General features: G+C 40.4%; 2 protein-coding genes across 5 annotated transcripts in view; one reads left to right on the top strand and one right to left on the bottom strand.

Moving 5' to 3' along the window:
* Positions 1–815: 815 nt before the first annotated feature.
* Positions 816–6885, bottom strand: LOC118404234 (protein rolling stone-like). 2 transcript variants are annotated; one of them, XM_035803269.1, is made up of 2 exons: positions 6696–6885; positions 816–1969 (listed from the first exon to the last, which is right to left on the bottom strand). In XM_035803269.1, the coding sequence occupies exons 1-2, from the start codon at positions 6768–6770 to the stop codon at positions 1073–1075; spliced, it is 972 nt and encodes a 323-aa protein (XP_035659162.1). In that variant the 5' UTR covers positions 6771–6885; the 3' UTR covers positions 816–1072. The 2 variants fall into 2 exon arrangements, with proteins under 2 accessions (XP_035659162.1, XP_035659164.1); XM_035803271.1 differs by lacking the exon at positions 6696–6885 and adding an exon at positions 4415–5396.
* A 2554-nt stretch (positions 6886–9439) lies between these two features.
* LOC118404640 (dyslexia-associated protein KIAA0319-like) overlaps positions 9440–18572 on the top strand; it is a 34873-nt gene continuing 25740 nt past the window's right edge. For 2 of the 3 annotated variants that reach the window (XM_035803875.1, XM_035803877.1), the window contains exons 1-3: positions 9440–9639; positions 14187–14447; positions 18059–18346. In XM_035803875.1, coding sequence (XP_035659768.1) covers positions 14351–14447; positions 18059–18346 — 385 coding nt within the window. In that variant the 5' untranslated portion in view covers positions 9440–9639; positions 14187–14350. The remainder of the gene's footprint in view (positions 9640–14186; positions 14448–18058; positions 18347–18572) is intronic. The other variant, XM_035803876.1, reaches the window with a different exon arrangement.

The raw sequence follows: 18572 nt of genomic DNA on the forward strand, positions 1-18572 counted from the left end.
TACGTCCCGATAGCGTACTTACCCACGGGTGAATGTACAGTACAGTTGGACAAAAGCACCCACACAGATCTTTCTTAAAAAGGCATGAGCTACACAGATCTTTCTTTAAAAAGTATGAGGCTATATACGTTTCAGCATTCAAATTTGTTCACTTTATAATGAATTTTTAAAACTTCTGTAACAACTAAATTCAGATTTTCTTACAACGAAATTTCCTCCCATATTACAGTAGACTGCCCCATTGACCCACCCATTGACCGCCGGCAGCTTCCTTCTAAAGATAACATCGTAATGGCAGTCAAAATTCGATGCAAACTGGCTGATTTCGGCACAAAATCGCGCTATTTATCATCAAAAATCGATGAAGACCTCAATTTTGAACATGATGCGGTCGTTATGGGTCACAATTTGGGCCGGTCGCGGTCGCGTTGGCCAGGTGGTCGTTGAGAAAAGGTCGCTTAATGCTTACGTCAATGGGGAAAAAAATCGGGACCGAGAAAAAGCGGTCGAAATGGCCAGGTGGTCGCTGAGAAGAGGTGGTCGCTCGGGCAGGTTTGACTGTATCACATTTCAAGCACACGTCCGAATGAATTTGCCTGGTACATTTGTGGCCATTTTCCACGTCACAACTCTCTGACTCATATGGCACAATGATTGCACAACAATGAGAATGAAAGTAAGTATTACACACCTCCTTGGATTTAGCTAAGTTTCTTTACATTTATTTTGGCGACGCCTTAGGGGCGAAGACACTTTTTAATGTCTTCCCCTTTCTACCTTCATACTTGATGGTGGAGGCTTTTGATATGTTATCATTACGTAGTCCCTGAGTAAATATTAATACATTCAGTATACTTAACTATTATATTTGCATTGTTTTATAATGGTCCTTTGAAACGTCTCAAATATCTAGATTAGGTTGATTTTTCACTGCAACTACCACTTCCTTCACCTGAAATTTTTACCCTGTTCAAGAACATAACACTTGTTTGTTAGTTAATCACTCAAAAACATAACACTATTGTTTGTTGGTTCATCACTCAAAAGCATAACACTGTTGTTAGCAACTTTATCACTCGGACAACAACCTTGTCCCTTTCGACGCTTCCGGTGCAGTTCCGAAAACGCACCGCACGATGGCGCACCTTAGCTTGTACAGTCCGAACACCAGCAGGTGGAAAACCGGCACCACCACGAACAGACCAGCATACACGAAGACCACCGAAGGGCGCCACCTATCGTCCGAGAAGTCAATCATAGGGTAGACCCAACGTGTTCCCGTGATGCCAAAACCTCCGGACACCCAGTAGATAACGAGGAACGCGTTATAAACACAGGAGTAGGCGAATGGGTGAATCACGTGTAGGATTCTGGTTGGTGTTCCGCTGACAAAGATGTCGACCAAAACGATTCCGCCGTTGCACAAATGGTGCAGAATATCTGTCATTGGGTCAAGGTCGCTGGCGATCCATTGCAACGACTTATGCAGTCCCATCGCGAGACTTCTCGAGAACGTGATCAGGAGAGCAATCGGTGCCATGACGTTATACAACACCCACATCGTCTTGTGATACCATAGAAGATCGTCAGGCGGCGCTCCAGACACTTCTACCTTCAGATTGTCCTCTTCTTCACTATCTGACTCCATATCTGCCAGGTTTCCGTTCTCTCCTAGCAAAAATGTTGTCGTTCTTTGAGAAGTTGTGAGCTCTCGTCTTCGACGCACGCTGTTGGCTATCTCGTCAGGACGGGTTCCGATATTAAAACACGCGAGCGCTGTCACTACAGCGGCCATGTTGTAATAAACCGTCTGGATGATAAAAGTCCAGTTCGTAGCGTAGATAAAGAACCAGTCCGCCCCGTAGTCGGTCACGATGTAATCTCCGAAGGAATAGATCAAGATGAAGAGGGTGAACAACGCCATCGTTATCCGGTAGACCAGGAACGGGATCAGGAATCTTTGCGACCACTGCAAAATGAAAGAAAACGAAGACAATGAATTGTCAGTGCAGTAAAAAAACGATCGAATGACGATTTAAAATAAGACAAGTCTTTTACGCTGAAGGCCCGCCCTTAGCTTATACAGTATACGTTGGACCAAGAACGGGGCTAGGAGTCTTTGCGACCACTGTACAATGTAAGAAAAGGAAGTCAATTAGTTGTCAGTTCAGCAAAAAACGATCGAATGACGCTTTAAGACAAGTCGTCTACGCAGAGTCTTGTCCTTAGTTTATACAATGTACGTTGTACCAAGAATGGGGCTAGGAGTCTTTGCGACCACTGTAAAATGTAAGAAAAAGAAGACGATTAATTGTCAGTTCAGTAATAAAGAAACGAATGACGCTTTATCCAAGCAGATCCTTCGGTAACATAAGATGCGTACACATGCGTCGCCTTCACATGCAATATATGTGGGGAAGCTCTGTTAAGCCGGGCTGAGATTTCCACTTTTGTGGGGGTGGTTTCTAACCGCCAGCCAATCAAAGAATAGATTTCACCTAACGAAGCATCAAGGCGACAGCATGCGATGCCCACAATAGTGGAAACCTCAGTCCGGTTTAGTAGAGCTTCGCCAAGGTGTAATTGTCTGTATTGTTATAAACAGACAAATTCAGAGCCCAGTATAGACCTTGGGCTCTTTGAAGGAAGATGAAAACACTTAAATGTAGCTATACACAATCACAATGAACTTTACGCCGAACACAGATCAATTTCGTTGACAATCTTCATGTGATGACTCGGAAGGCTGTATTGTGAAGCTTGTTTTCGTTATCTTACTTTTAATAGGTTGTGTTGATGCATGTGACATGTGATGGGTCTGGTAATATTATCAGTCAGACACGTAGCAAATAAACCAGGACCTCTGTACACATCCGCGTTACGTGTGCTTTTATGATTGGTCCTTTACAGAACAAAGTACCCCCATGTGTACCTCTGGGAATTATGGCATATTTAATTAAACACCGGAGGGCATTCTGATCTAATTCTTGACCATCTGTAATCTCCAAGCAGATCCTACGATGGCATAAGATAGTACCAAACTGGCCAAGGAGTATAGTCAGCCAAGAGGTGTACATTTGCCATGTAGCAAAACACACTCCTAAGTCGGCTTCACTCCTCTGACAGCTTTTGATACTATCTTATGCTACCGTAGGATCTGCTTGGAGATTAGACCATCTTTACTGTCAAAGGATTGCACCAAAGTTCGCACTGAAATTGACTGTCCAGCTTCTCCAAAGGACGCCTTTTTATAATACGTTAAATGGAGATCCTGTGTGTTTCATGATGACCCAAGTTTAAGTTACGCCCATATATACCATTACAGACAACAACTGCGCTTCACAATGTGTTTTACTAAGATCTTCATCAAAATCGGAATTAACACTGCCTGCGGACACATTCGCGTTACGTGTGCCTTTATGATTAGTCCGTTACAGAACAAAGGAAATACATGTACACGTACCTGGATACACATATGGGTACGTAAATATAACATCTATGATTAAACAGTGAAGGCCATTCTGGTCTAGATTTTGACCAATTGTACTGTCCAAGGGATACACCAAATTCCTCAGTCTACTTGGGCAAAAATGACTGTCTAGCTTCTCCATATGGCGCCTTTTTATAGGACGTTAAATGGAGCCTCGATGATCTTGTGTTATCGTCACAGCATTTCAATCATGAACCAAGTTTAAGTTACGCCTAATGCAATGTACCAATTACAGAGAACTACTGCTCTTCACTACCTGTAATTCTTACACCAACATCTTTATCAAAATCCGGATTCGCAAGATCTGGCACGTGTCATAATCAATTTAGATATATACACATTACATTATCTACATTTTTAGTATCATAAAGAAGCGAGAATAAGTAATGACGAACTCACTTAGTAGAATATGAATCTTCTTTTGTTTGACATTGTAAATACTGTAAATGCAGAAATTTGCGCGGCGGTTTTTGCGTTGCAAATCTACAGCGTACTTAAAACCACCGCGAATATTTTTCCATGGCAGTAAGAGACCACAGTGCATGGTGCTACCGCGAACTTAAAACCTAGAACAGTCCTTTCCCCGGCTATCGCAAAATTAAATCCCCGCGAACTTAAATGCATTTACAGTATTTCATGTATCTGTTGTTCATGTATCATGTATCATTCTATTGCGACCTGTACTTAACACAATGTGTATATATGTACAATAAAGGTCTTCATTCATTCATTATTATGTTTAAATTAATTCATATATTAGGTATAAAATAAGACGTGTAACTTGGCAAATCATAAACGCGGTATGTTCCTGTTATTGGAGCAATGACAAGTTACCCCATATATACGTATACAACCCCACCCATTTATACGTGTACGATTAAGACAACTACACTTTTGACAAACAGCATGTAATGCGATACTCACTGCTGAAGAATAGAACACGCTTCTGTCCGGGTGTCTTAGGAACAAGTTCGAAGGTTCAAACTCTTCTATGATCATCGCAAGTCGCAAACTTCAGCCCAGGAACGACGACAAAGAAGCACAGCTAGCTAGAACGGTTGCACAGAGACAACTTGGCTAACACTAAGTCTGCACAATCCATTGATTAGCAGACAACTCAGGGATGATCCACTTGCTGACTAGGGGAGGAACCAAAGTTTAACAAAATGACTTATTTTGGTAATAAGTTTTATTGCAGGTTGTATACTATGATTGTATCAGTCAGGCTCACGCTAAAATTATTTTTTTTATTAATACTTTCTTAATTGTTTCTCATCCCCCCATATCATGAAAACATGTATGTACAAGTTGTATGTACCAAAGTGCTGTATTTTCTCATAACAAAACTCAAACAAAATATATCATGATATAAACAGACAAATGTATTGTATAGACCTTGGGTGAGGCTCTGTACTGCTGTGTAGGAGGGTAAAAACATGTACATGTAGCTATACACAATTTCACAATGAACCACAAATCAATTTCGTTGACTCGATGCATTGTGAAGCTTTTTTTCCGTTATATTACTTAAGAGGTGTTGATGCATGTAACATGTGATGGGTCCAGTATCAGTCACACACGCAGCAAATCAACCAGAGCCTGCGGACACATCCACGCTACGTGTGTTTTTATGATTGGTCCTTTACAGAACCAAGACATACGTGTACCTCTGGATAATTATAGCACCTGTAATTAAACACTGGAGGGCATTCTGATCTAGTTTTTGATCATCTGTACTGTCCAAGGGATACTCCTAATTCCTCACTCTACTTGAGCGAAAATGACTGTCTAGCTTCTCCAAAGGACGCCTTTTTATGGGACGTTAAATGGAGATCCTGTGTATCGTTACAGCATTTCATGACTCAAGTTTAAGTTACGCCCATGTACAGACAACAACTTCGCTTCTCTAATTCTTTCACTAATAGATCTTCATCGGTACTTGTAAGATTTTGGCGTGGCATCTAGAATATACTTTGTTACTGTATACCATGAGGCGGTTTACCGGGTAGCTAACGACTATAGTATATCGTAATAGCATTTCATGACCAAAGTTTAAGTTACGCCCATGTACCAATTACAGACAACAACCGCGCTTCACAAATCCTTACACCAAGATCTTCATCAAAATCGGAATTTGTAAGATTTGGTGCGTATCATCTAGATCTGTACTTTGTATACCATGAGGCGGTTTACCGGGCATGCATACAAAACAACTGCAGTAACAAAATCTAACCAACCTATAGCTAACGACTACTAGTATATCGTGGCAGCATTTCATGACCCAAGTTGAAGTTACGCCCATGTACCAATTACAGACAACAACTGCGCTCCACTTATTCTTACACTGGCCCAGATCTTTATCAAAATCCGGATTTGCAAGATGGGTGCGTGCCATCTAGATCCATACCTTGTTGCTGTATACCATGAGGAGGTTTACCGGGTATGCAATTCGAAACAACAACAATAATAACAAAATCTAACCAAAGTATATATGTACTGTAGTTAACGACTATATCGTTGCATCATTTCATGACCCAAGTTTAAGTTACGCCCATGTACCAATAATTACAGACAACTACTGCGCTTCATAAAATCTTACATGAAAATCTTCATTAAAATTGGGACTTGTAAAGTTTTCGTTGAGTACCATAATCAGTGTAGATCTATACACATTATATTATCTACGTGTTCAGTATCACAAAGAAGCGAGAATAAGTTACGACGAACTCACTTAGTAGAAAATTACTCTTGTTTTGGTTGACATTGTAAATACTGTAAATGCAGACATTTTCGCGGTGGTTTTTGCGTTGAAAACCACCGCGAACATTTTTCCATGGCAGTAAGAGACTACAGTGCATGGTGCTACCGCGAACTTAAAACCACCACGAACAGTCCTTTTCCCGCTACCGTGAAATTAAATCCCCGCGAACTTAAATGCATTTACAGTATTTCATGTATCTGTCAACTATCATTCTGTTGCGACCTGTTCCCTATGGGTATATATGTACAATAATAAGGCCTTCATTAATTAATTAATTCATTCATTCATATATTAACAAGACGTGGAACTTGGCAAAACATATGAACGCAGTATGTTCCTGTTATTGGAGCAATGCCAAGGGACCCCATAAACACGTATGCAATTCGTCGCATTACGTGTAAGACAACTACACTTTTGACAAACAGTATGTAATGCTATACTCACTGCTGAGGAATGGAACACGCTTCTGTCAGGGTGTCTCAGGAACAAGTTCGAAGGTTCAAACTCTTCTATGACCATCGCAAGTCGCAAAATTCAGCCCACCGTCGACGAAGAAGCATATAGCTAGGTAGAATGTTTGCACAGAAACTACTCGACTAACACTAAGTCTGCACGATCTATTGATAAGCAGACAACTCAGGGATGATACATATGCTGGCCTCATATGGTCGGAGGAGGAACCAAAGCTGACACATTTTTGCTAATAAGTTTTATTGCATGTTGTATAATATGATTGTTTTAATCAGGCTCACACTAGAGTTATTTTTTCAATGGATATTTTCTTAATTGTTGTTCATCCCCCCATATATATCAAATGGTTCTCCCCTTTCTCGACACACTGTAGGCACCAGTCGAACCGGTTTATTTGTGGGGGGGACACGTGCACAAAGTTCGTGCTATCAATCAAAGGACTTCACATACATTTAGTATCGAGGTTCCAGACAGTAAAAGTGATATAATGCCATCAAGGGCTCAAATTCTTCTCATATCTTCATATTTATGACAATATTTTTGTCTTAGATCAAGTTGTTTCGGTTTGCCCACACACTCTCTGTGTGCACCTACTTGGCAAATGGTTAAGAGCTCTAATTTTAGTACTCTCCAAGCAGAGGTCGGTCGCGGAGATATACTAGTAGTCGAAAAAAATACAGAGCCGCTCCTCCTACGAGGAGAGTATAATTTCAGATCAACCTGCAAATTGTTGTTGCAGTTCGATTCAAACTCTGTAGGTGGCGTGCATATCGTATCTTTTACAGCTGCGTACAGAAACATAGTACATGACTACATGTACATGTATTTCTTTTGATGAATTGCTTCATTCTATAGCGTTTTGTTTCAATGTCAATGTCATAGTAAGAAGCAAAAGAGCACAACGAACAACGTGAAATGTTGAAGTAGCTATTTAGGCATCTGCCACAGTCCTGCATTTTCCAGAGAATTAAAACCCTATTTCCTTACCGTACATAATATCCACAATTATAAACTGAACAAACAGATTTTAACTTGTAACTTTTTTTTAATTATCTTTTTCTAATTGGCTCTCGACGTCGTCAACTCTGATCCAAGTTAGGCTTAGGTCACATTTCCAAACCGGGGCCCGGCCGGGATGTTTGAAGAAACGAAAAATTAACATGTATACCTACCTACCTAGAGATATACGCATATCATGCCCACGAATCTTATTTTGACATTTTGTGTATTTTGATGCCTTTTATATCGTTCTTTTCGCTCCCGAAAGCTGTCCGGACGGGCCCCTATGTGTAAATGGGACCTTAGCCTTATTTAGGAAGCATGGCAGATCTAGAAGAGCACAGTGTAATAAAGAAACGACTATTAAATTAAATATCATGGATACTTGCAAGATATATTTGGGGGTGGTTACCCGACCGACACTGGGGCTTATTGTGCAGCTGTATTTGTTCAATGATGATGATTTGTTCAATCACTTCGGTCAGAATCTAATAAAAGACAGAATGATTTTTTGTTAAGACCGTAATCCAAGAAAATAGCAACATTTAACCCTAACCGGCCTAACCCTTACATAATTGTTGCAAACGCGTGCGTGTTTGATACTGATTGGTTCATTCTTCCCCATTAAATAGAACCCCTGCTATTCAAATGATTACATGGTCTGTGATTTTTCATAGTAGACCCTATTCTAGGTTCATAAGGGTCACTGGCTGGGCAATGTAACAGCAAATATCTGACCCACAGATTTATCGTAATCTCCAAACAGATGTTGGTGGGGAAAATCCTCACGTTTATTAACTTACTCCCTGAGTGGTGACAGGAACGGTGGCAACAAGGATAACGAAAAGGATCATTTTTTGCCTCCTAACATCTGTTTGAAATTTACATAGTACATAGTGCTTGGAAAACATTACATGAAGGGAATTTCGATAGGAAAGAAGGAAAAGATGAACCTAAAACAGCCTCTGGTATTGTCAATATAAATACTGTAAATGCAGAAACTTTCGCGGTGGATTAATGTTCGCGGTTTTCGCGGCGGCCGCTTTACCGCGAATTTAAAGCCACCGCGAAGATTTTTCCTTAATAGTAAGAGACTACAGTGCATGGTGCTACCGCGAAATTAAATCCACCGCGAAAAATCCATTTTCCCGCTACCGCGAAATTAAATCTCCGCGAACTTAAATGCATTTACATTAGTAGGCTAGATTTCTTTGTGTGTTTGATAAGGCTCGAAATTCCTTTTTGGGAATAGGTGCACTGGTACATCTAACCTAGTACAGTTGTACTTGAATATTTAGGTACACAAAAACAATTTGGGTGCACAATGTAAGATGATGTAGAGTGTAAGAAAATCTTACTACCTGTCTTCAGAGTTTAAATCTGAAATTCTATAGGCAATTCAAAGTTTATGCAGTTGTAGAAGGAGTTTTTTTTCACATTTTTTTTCTGACAAACGAACATATGATATGATGATATGAATTAGTGTACAATAGTATATTTACATGATACGAATACGTAGGTGTACTGTTACACCCATAGTGCAAAAATTAAGTTCACAGCTTTAGTTTTGCAATGGGATAAACATTTCGAGCCCTTTGAATAAACTTGTTAGACCACATCTGTCTAATCATCTGGATATATTATTGTCTAAATTTGGCTAGAGGCGTTTTCCCACAGCGTCTACAAATTACCTCTAATGCTTGTCTGAGCTAACGCCGACGCGTTTACGAAAGTTGCAAAAAGTTTGCACATTTGAACCAATGACAGACGATCTTCCTTTCGGAGTTAGGAAACTTTTTATCGACCAATGAGAGCAGTTCTTGCTGCGCGTCTCGGTTCCTGACGTCACCGGGGAAACTTCCCCTCGTTCCCACAATCCCTAGCGGTGATGTGGAGCAAGTGCAGCGAATCCGACAAGGTACGATGGTTTTCTCGTATTTCTTAGCCGAATAAGACATTTCTACAAGCTCAAATATAATGAATATCTACAAGAATAGACAGAAGAGTGACGCCGTTACGTAGACACAGCTTAGTGACGTTTACACGTCACGTAAGTGTGATATTTGCCCCCGTGTCGTGGGTAGTTGGTGGGTCCGCCCCCCTCCCCCATCTACCCAGAACCCAAACACAGACTGTTGTCTGCAAAAATAATATCACGGAAGTTGTGTGTATATGAACGCTTGTGTGAAGGATATGCTGTTGAGAGTATTTTGTATAATTACAACGCATTTGAAAGTTTAATTTTGTGAGATTGTACTGTGCATTCGCATTTACTGACCTGTCGAATGTCCCATTAAGAATTTTTACATCATTGCCCTGAAAAATTATGACAGGTGGTCATTCGGGGGTTGAAAAATATGAGGTTTTCAGTAATGAGTCTTTCAATAAAGGACTGTTATTCAGTATGTAACTGGATGTACAAATTATTAGGGAATGTAAAAGCCATTGTGTATACAGGGTTCTCCCCAGAAATTTTTAGTATAGTGGAGGGGCTGGCAAACATAACCAGAACCAATGCGACATGCTTTAATGAAAATGGCCTCATTTTACAATGACAAAGGGTGTCAAATACTACAAGTATAATATACTGACTATAATAGTGATTCATTTGTTGTGAAGTGGCAAAATGACTATTGTTTTGATCATCGCCCATTCACAGGTTTTTGCAGACAATGCCAACTGGAAAAGTGATGCCACTTGGCACAAAAATCTGTGAATTTTCATTAATTTAGCAAAACTAACCAAGAAAAAAGGGAAGAAACACACTAAATTTCTAAGGAAGTATAGTGGAGCTGGACTAGAAGTATAGTGGAGGGTCTCCGTTATTCCATCCTCTGGGGAGGACTCTGAGTACAGTAAAAAGACATTTGGCCTAGAATCCAGAGGTCTTGGGTTCAAATCCTGACCTGCTATGGATCATGTGCTTAACTCAGATGAAAATAAGTACCTAGCTTTGGCTAGGATCGTCCCTCGAATAGGACGTTAAATGGAGGTCCTTTGTTTGAGGACACACTTATCGAAAAGAGTAGGGCTCCTTCCCGGTATGAGAGGATAAAACCTTACAGTCTGGTCTCCGGGTTGACATCTTTAAAGGGTGATACTACTAGTAGTCACCTGTTATGTCAAAACTAGCACTGATGTGGTAAAACCTAAATAAATAAATAAAATAATGCCTGACTGAATCCCAATTACAAAATTGGTATGAATGAGGCCTAATACTATAGAAAATAGAAAGGAGTGTAAGTTGTGTACAATGTACGTGGGGGTGTCATAGCAGGAAATACTTGTGTGTAACTGTACTACTAGTAAGTACATGTACTTTGTTGTGCAAACACAATAGAGATAACTCGGCCATCCACTAGAAGATTATGTCTCATTGTATATGAGGCTGCAGTTGAATGGTTGCAAATACTGTATGGTTGATTTGATTGGATCATTTGTTGCTTACAATTGACGGACCAATCAACTAATCATTTTCTGGGTACCAAATTTTCATTCTGCAGCAGTAAATGCATTTATTTTTCAACAGTGCTTTTATTTCGCGATATAGATTTTTGCAACTTATTTAAAGTCCACAGTTGAAACAATTATATAGTGCATGTACAGTAGACTTTCTAAGCCGTGGGGTAAATTGTGTAATGATTTGGAAGTAAGTGGTCACCTTCTAGTATATTATAAAACAACCACAAACATGTCACAGTCTTCAGTACTCTTATTTTTCTCTCTCTTTCTTCCTCTAGTAATTTGAACTGGGCTTGAGGTCAATGACATTAAGTATTCTGCAGTTATAGCACCTGCTAGACAACCCTTTTCCTTTTAAACCTTAAGCTTTGGAAAACGGTACACATAGAGCAAGGTACAACAAGTAATTTTAAACAGCTATTGTTCTGAACTTGGCCGTTGACGTATTACCATATAAGGCAGCTGCACCTGTCTTTGTGTATAACTTAGTAGTTCCTGTCACACTTGGTTTAGCTTACCTGGACAATGTAAACAACACAGACTATGTATGTATTTGCAGGGCCCGAAATACCACCTACATATGCAGGTTAGTGCAGGTAAAATTGGAGCTGTGCAGGTATCTACCTGCACCTAACCTGCACTGGTCCATGTTCTGGGTTTTATATATAAATGTCATATGATGTAGGTGTAAAAGGATTGTTATCAGCTGCATTGACTGTTACCATTTATAAAGTATAAATTGAAATTGAAAGAAAAAAAAAATAGTTTTTTAAGTTTTAGTATGATCCATACTTCCTAAATTCAGAGTGGTGCAGGTAAAATTTGTCTGGTGCACGTAATTTTCAATGTTACCTGCACAGGTGCAGGTATGCAGTAAAAAAGTATTTTGAGCCCTGATCTGTGATGCCCCCAAACCCTATTCCTTTGACCTCTTTATAACTAGAAGCTGTTAAGGCAGGCATAGAGGGACATAAAATGAGGATCCTGTGTTCCAGGAGATGCCTTGGTATAGCTCACCTGGACACTGCAAACACCCCTCTGTGATGCCCACCACCCCTCACCCTCTTGCCCTTTTTAGACAAAAAAGGTCTATAAGATGGGGACCCTGTGTTTGACTAGGTGCCTCGAGCATGCTACAGGGGAAGAGTTACTCTAGTAGCAATTATCCCTCCCTGTAGAAAAACACCCTGCTACGGAAAGGAAACTTGCTGACCTGCATGTGTCACTAGACATTACAAGATGAACAACAGCAATAAAACAGACCAAAAAGGTACATCCCCCGGGCCCTGACAAAACTACAAATTATAATGATTACAATAAATCATGAAATGTCTACTGTGGGTTTACAGTTTTTTTTTTTTTCCTAGAAAAACAATTGCATTGGGGTAGGAAGGAGTGACAAAAAATTGAAATGATCTACTAGTACCCCCCACACACCCCGCCCCACTACAGTAAACTGTTACGTAACCATGCGTCCTTGGTACTTTTTCAGCAGAGCAAAACAATAGAGCCAGCTCAACTTGGGAAAACTGGTTGTGCAACTTAGTGACAGTGTAACAGTTCAAGACAAGGCTCAAAATTTGTTTTTTGATTAGGTGCGCTCATGCAACTAACCTCACAATTTAGCTGCACAGATAAAAGTTTTGGTACACAACATAAGATAGAATACCAGCAAAAAGGAATAGCAAAGTTATACTGCCTTCTTCATAGCTTAAATATGTAATTCTACAGCTAGGTTCAGATCTTTAAACATTAATACAACAAAGAATGATCTATTATTATCTTTTAGTCACTAAATGTCCCTACTGTATCTAGTAGTATATAATAAATGTACCATAACAAACATGTGCGGGTGCACCCATGGTAAAAAATTAGGTGCACAGCTGAAAAATTTGGGTGCACAAAACTGCAAGCAACCAGTATTTCCAGTCCTGTATGTATATCGGCACACTTCGCTGTGTCAATAAGGGTCAAAACCTGCATAATCTGTATATTGTAGTGTTTGCCGAGTTGTATCAAAGTTTCCTGAACCATAGTGAAGTACAGAATAGTCTTTCTGTATGGTATTGCTGGCCACCTTTAATCTGGCCAGAAACACCTGTTGTAAGATTTCCTGTGTTCTGGGAAGTAAAAGCAGCTTTCGGAGGAAACATGCCAGCATTGTTGACATTGGTGTCTGACTCACTATGTGTGGTCTACAAGGAGTGCTCAATGATGTTGTTATCAGCATTGCAACAAAACAGTACTGCCATAACTCAAACAAATGAACAAAGTATGAAGTATTTTATGTATGTGTACCAAAACTCATTAGTCCTTTAATACCCGGTGAGCATTAAACTAGGTGTAAAGTTGACCCACTTGCGCAGGTCACGCTCACAGCTCAATTGTCTGTGGTTTTTGCCCTGACTCTTTGAATCAGATTTTCACAACTTAGCCGTTGTGTGCTAAGTAATTACTGTTCAACCAATCAAAGAACTTTATCAACCTCACTGTAATTACGTTTAATAATGTCTGTATCTGTATCTGTATCTATATAGCCGGTATAACTGCCCTTCGGCATAACACACCGGCTTCGCAGGCACGCGGTGCGGCAGCAGCTGGTTATATTACACTGAACGATCTGTCACACCTAACTTCTGCACATCACTTCTGCAATGTAATACATAATCTAATTAATTGATTTGGTTATTTTACGGTACATTGTTAGTTTTAAATATTTTGATCTTTATATCCCTTCTTGAGTTATCCTCTTCTAAAATCTTGAACAAAAAAATTCCCTGCTGTTCCATAAAAAATGCTGCTAGGATCAAAATTGTATACAACTTCTTTCCAGAGCGCGTTGAGCCACTGAAAAATTATGACGACAGCATGAGATACCAAAACTGTAGTTTCTGCTGCTGTAATATAGAAAGCTGTTAGGGGGCCCCATAATCAAAAACACTTGTTTTGTATGTTGTGTAGTGAGTATCCCTGTGACACAGTGTTTTTTCTCTCAACTTTCAGGTTGGATATGGTACTTTCATCAAGATGAGAATCAACTAGATGCTTGGATGATTTCAAATAATCAAATGAAACACATGTACACTGACTTTTGGTAATTGAAATTACAATAAGTTAAAACCAACATTTGATTCTAAAAATATCAGTGGCACTGTTGTACTGCAAGTATGGAGAGTGGCTGTTGTCATCAGTGTGCAGTCTTAAGGCGGAGACACCATCTTGGAATTCTACTTCTTGCACTGTGTTGTCTACTTGTTCCAAAAGGTAAGTTAATTTTTCAAAGAACCTTCTTTTACTGTAGTACATACACTGATGATACAGATTTGGTTTCATCACTGACAATATTGGAAGGTTGTTGAAATGCATAAGAATTGTAACACCAACTGTTGTAACTCTGCCAGGTATGTATACCTTAATTAAAGACCACAACATTTATTCAGTGTAGATAGTTTAGATAGTGTAATCAAGGCTGTCACAAGAATATGTTTAACACCTGCATATTTTAAGCAGGGCTCGAAATTCATTTTTGGGAATAGGTGCACTGGTGCGCCAAAACTAGAAAATTGGGTGCACCAAAATATTTTTGGGTGCACCACATAAAGTAAAGTAGAATATCAGAATAACATAATTGCAAACCTAATAAATTAGTAATTTGAACGGAGCTCTTCAGAAATCGGAAGTACTATGACAGTCATTTTATTATCTTTCTAACACACAGATGTCAAGAATATGGTGTTTACTTAGTATACTGACATCTTAACATACATAAGCCTATCAAAATAATGCACCCACAGAAAAAAATTGGGTGCACAGCTCCAATTTTGGGTGCACCTGGGTGCACAAAACCCCAGTATTTCGAGCCCTGATCTGCTTCTCTCTTGCGCATCTGTTTCTCTCTCGCGCACCTGTTTCTCTCTTGCGCACCTGTTTCTCTCTTGCGCACCTGTTCCTCTTTTGTGCACTTGTTTCTGTCTAGCGCATCTGTTTCTCTCTTGCGCACATGTTTCACTCTTGCGCACCTGTTTCTCTCATGCGCATCTGTTTCTGTCTTGCGCATCTGTTTCTCTCTTGCGCATCTGTTTCTCTCTTGTGCATCTGTTTCTCTCTCGCGCATCTGTTTTTCTCTTGCGTATCTGTTTCTTTCTTGCGCATCTGTTTCTCTCTTGCGCATCTGTTTCTCTCTTGCGCACCTGTTTCTCTCTTGCGCATCTGTTTCTCTCTTGCGCATCTGTTTCTCTCTTGCGCATCTGTTTCTCTCTTACGCACCTGTTTTTCTCTTGCGCACCTGCTTCTCCCTTGTGCGCCTGCTTCTCTCTTGCGCATCTGTTTCTCTCTTGCACACCTGCTTCTCTCTTGCGCATCTGTTCCTCCCTTGCGCACCTGCTTCTCCCTTGTGCATCTGCTTCTCTTGCGCCTCTGTTTCTCTCTTGCGCACCAGCTTCTCCCTAAGGCCTTGCGCACCTGTTTCTCTGTCGCGCACCTGTTTCTCTGTTGCGCACCTGTTTCTGTCCAGCATCTGCTTCTGTCGCACCTGCTTCTCTCGCGCGCACCTGCTTCTCTTGCACAACTGTTTCTCTTGCACGCACCTGCTCTTCTCTCACGCGCACCTGTTTCTCTCTTGCACGCCTGTTTTTCTCTTGCTTCTGTTTCTCTCGCGCGCACCTGTTTCTCTCTTGCGCACCTGTTTCTGTCTAACACACCTGCTTCTCTTTTGCGCATCTGTTTCTCTCTTGTGCACCTGTTTCTCTCTTGCGCATCTGTTCCTCTCTTGCGCACCTGTTTCTCTCTTGCGCATCTGCTTCTCTCTTGCGCACCTGTTTCTCTCTTGTGCACCTGTTTCTCTTTCGCGCACCGGTTTCTCTTTCGCGCACCTGTTTCTGTCTAGCGCACCTGCTTCTCTTTCGCGCATCTGTTTCTCTTTTGCGCACCTGCTTCTCCCTTGTCTACCTGCTTTTCTCTTGCGCACCTGTTTCTCTTTCGCGCACCTATTTCTCTGTTGCCCACATGTTTCTGTCACGCACCTGTTTCTGTCAAGCATCTGCTTCTCTCTTGCACATCTGCTTCTCTGTCGCGCACCTGTTTCTGTCAAGCATCTCAGTATGCATTATCTTAAGGATTACTAAATGACAGATGCTGCATTTAGTAGATCTTTCAAGTTAGTTGATTTGATTTACTTTTAAAATTTCTAAATGTGGTAGTTTGACTGTAATGGCACCCAGTAGAATTACATGTACGAGAGTTGACATTATATTGGTTTGTTTGTCAAGTCTTTGTTTGACTTTGAGTCTTAAAGCTTGTATGTTTTATATGTCAAATGAATGTACAATTTGTACTTTGCTCTTTACCAAACTTATATGGCTTGGCAACAAAAAAATCCAGAAAGCACAGAGACAAATTTTCTTTGTTTGTCGTAGTGGTTTACAACCATTATCATGTTTTATTATATTTGCTCATTAAATGTCAACATCACAGTCAACATGTAGTCTTGGCAACTGTAACATTTTGATATGAATAGCTGTGCCTAGAATGTTGTTAATGACATTTACCTATGTCTAGCACAGTGTACTAAGGACCTAACAAAAGTATAAAGACATTACATGTACATTGTATAGGTCATATGTAAGAAGTACATCTGGTAAAGTTTGTTATCATTTTAAGAAGACAAACAACTTAGATCCTAGGCTGATCTCATATATTGAGAAGAAAAATAAGCAAATATATTTTGATAGGTTTATATGTTTTTGGGAAAGAATTGTAATGCAAGTGCAGATTTTTTTGTACCTAAAAAGACAATTTTTTTATTTCTATGGACAAAAGAAATTCCCATTATCCCATAGAATCTTTCAAATGGTACCTTTAAAATTCAAGGTTATCCATGAAAAACATGTACAGACTCAGTATGATTTCTTTCAATAAGTCTAATTCTTCCCAGAGGACCTCAGAATCTCTAGTAACCTGATACTTTCTGCTGATCTACTGTATATAATAATGAGAGGCCCTGAGAAACAGAATTAAGGGTATACAGGGTAAGGGCATGTCAGTCTTAGCATCAAGGCAGTTTAGAGATCACCACAGTCGAGCAAAAGGTCACTTTTTTTCTCACAGTAACCTGATTTAAGTTTCTAGCTACTTAGTTTTACAGTTCTGCAGTTTGGGAGGAAGCAGTAAGGGGGTACTGAAACTGGCTGAAAGTTAGCATCTTGCAAAATTGTTTGAGTTGACACACTTGCAAGGCTTAGTATAGTTCCCAAGCTTCCTTGTAGAGGAGTTGTTGCAGAAGCAATGCTTTTTTTAAATCTTCCCAGCTTTTGCAGCATATGAAGCAGACTGTAGGGAGGGAATGATGTACAAGTCAGCATCTTTGGGTTGACATACAAAATGTACCTACAAGGACAGAATAGATCAGAAGCTACCTTGTACTAGAAGAGTTGCTGAAGTAGCAATGCTTTTTTTTTCTTCCCAGCCTTTGCAGCACACGGAGCAGACCGTAGGGAGGGAATGATGTACAAGTTAGCATCTTTGAGTTGACATACCTACAAGGACAGAATAGATCTGAAGCTTCCTTGTACAAGAAGAGATGTTGATGTAACAATTTTTTTGTCTTCCCAGCTTTAGCAGCATATGGGGCAGACAGTGTAGGGAGGGAATGATATACCCACTGTGAGGACTCAGAATTGCTCTGAAGCTTCCTTGTAGAAGAGATGTTGATGTAACAAATTGAATGTTTTTTTTGTCTTCCCAGCTTTAGCAGCACAGGAAGCAGACAGTGTAATGAGGGAATGACATACCCACTGTGAGGACTCAGAATTGCTCTGAAGCTTCCTTGTAGAAGAGATGTTGATGTAACAAATTGAATGTTTTTTTTGTCTTCCCAGCTTTAGCAGCATATGGATCAGACTGTAGGGACGGAATGCTGTACTCCCAGTCGACCCCCTCGGCCGGGGTGGATGCCGGGACCTTCAACAACGTGGGCACCGTGTCCTCAATACAGGAATGCACGGAGAGGTGCTGTGATGACGATGACTGTGATGTGGCGTGGATGTACGAAAGCACATGTTTCACCGTGGACTGTTTGAGCCAAGAGGCGTGCCAAGCCGTGCACCGAGACTCGGACAAGTTTGAGAACTCGTTTATGGTGGCTGTGGAGAGGATGAAACCTAAAGGTGGGTTCAGGGATGATCATGTGATAGTCATGTGATGATCATGTGATAGTCATGTGATAGTCATGTAATAGTCGTGTTGTGGCAGGGCTCTAGCCAGCGTCCGTTTTTCCGTCAATTGATGGAAACTTGCTGCGTTTGACGGAAAAATTTTAAAGCCAATCTGTCAACCTTGACGGACAAAAATCTGATAAAAGCTCCTTGGTGGAAGCTACAGGCGGCTTGGGGA

This window comes from Branchiostoma floridae, chromosome 17 (assembly GCF_000003815.2).
Source record: "Branchiostoma floridae strain S238N-H82 chromosome 17, Bfl_VNyyK, whole genome shotgun sequence".
NCBI lineage: Eukaryota > Metazoa > Chordata > Leptocardii > Amphioxiformes > Branchiostomatidae > Branchiostoma > Branchiostoma floridae.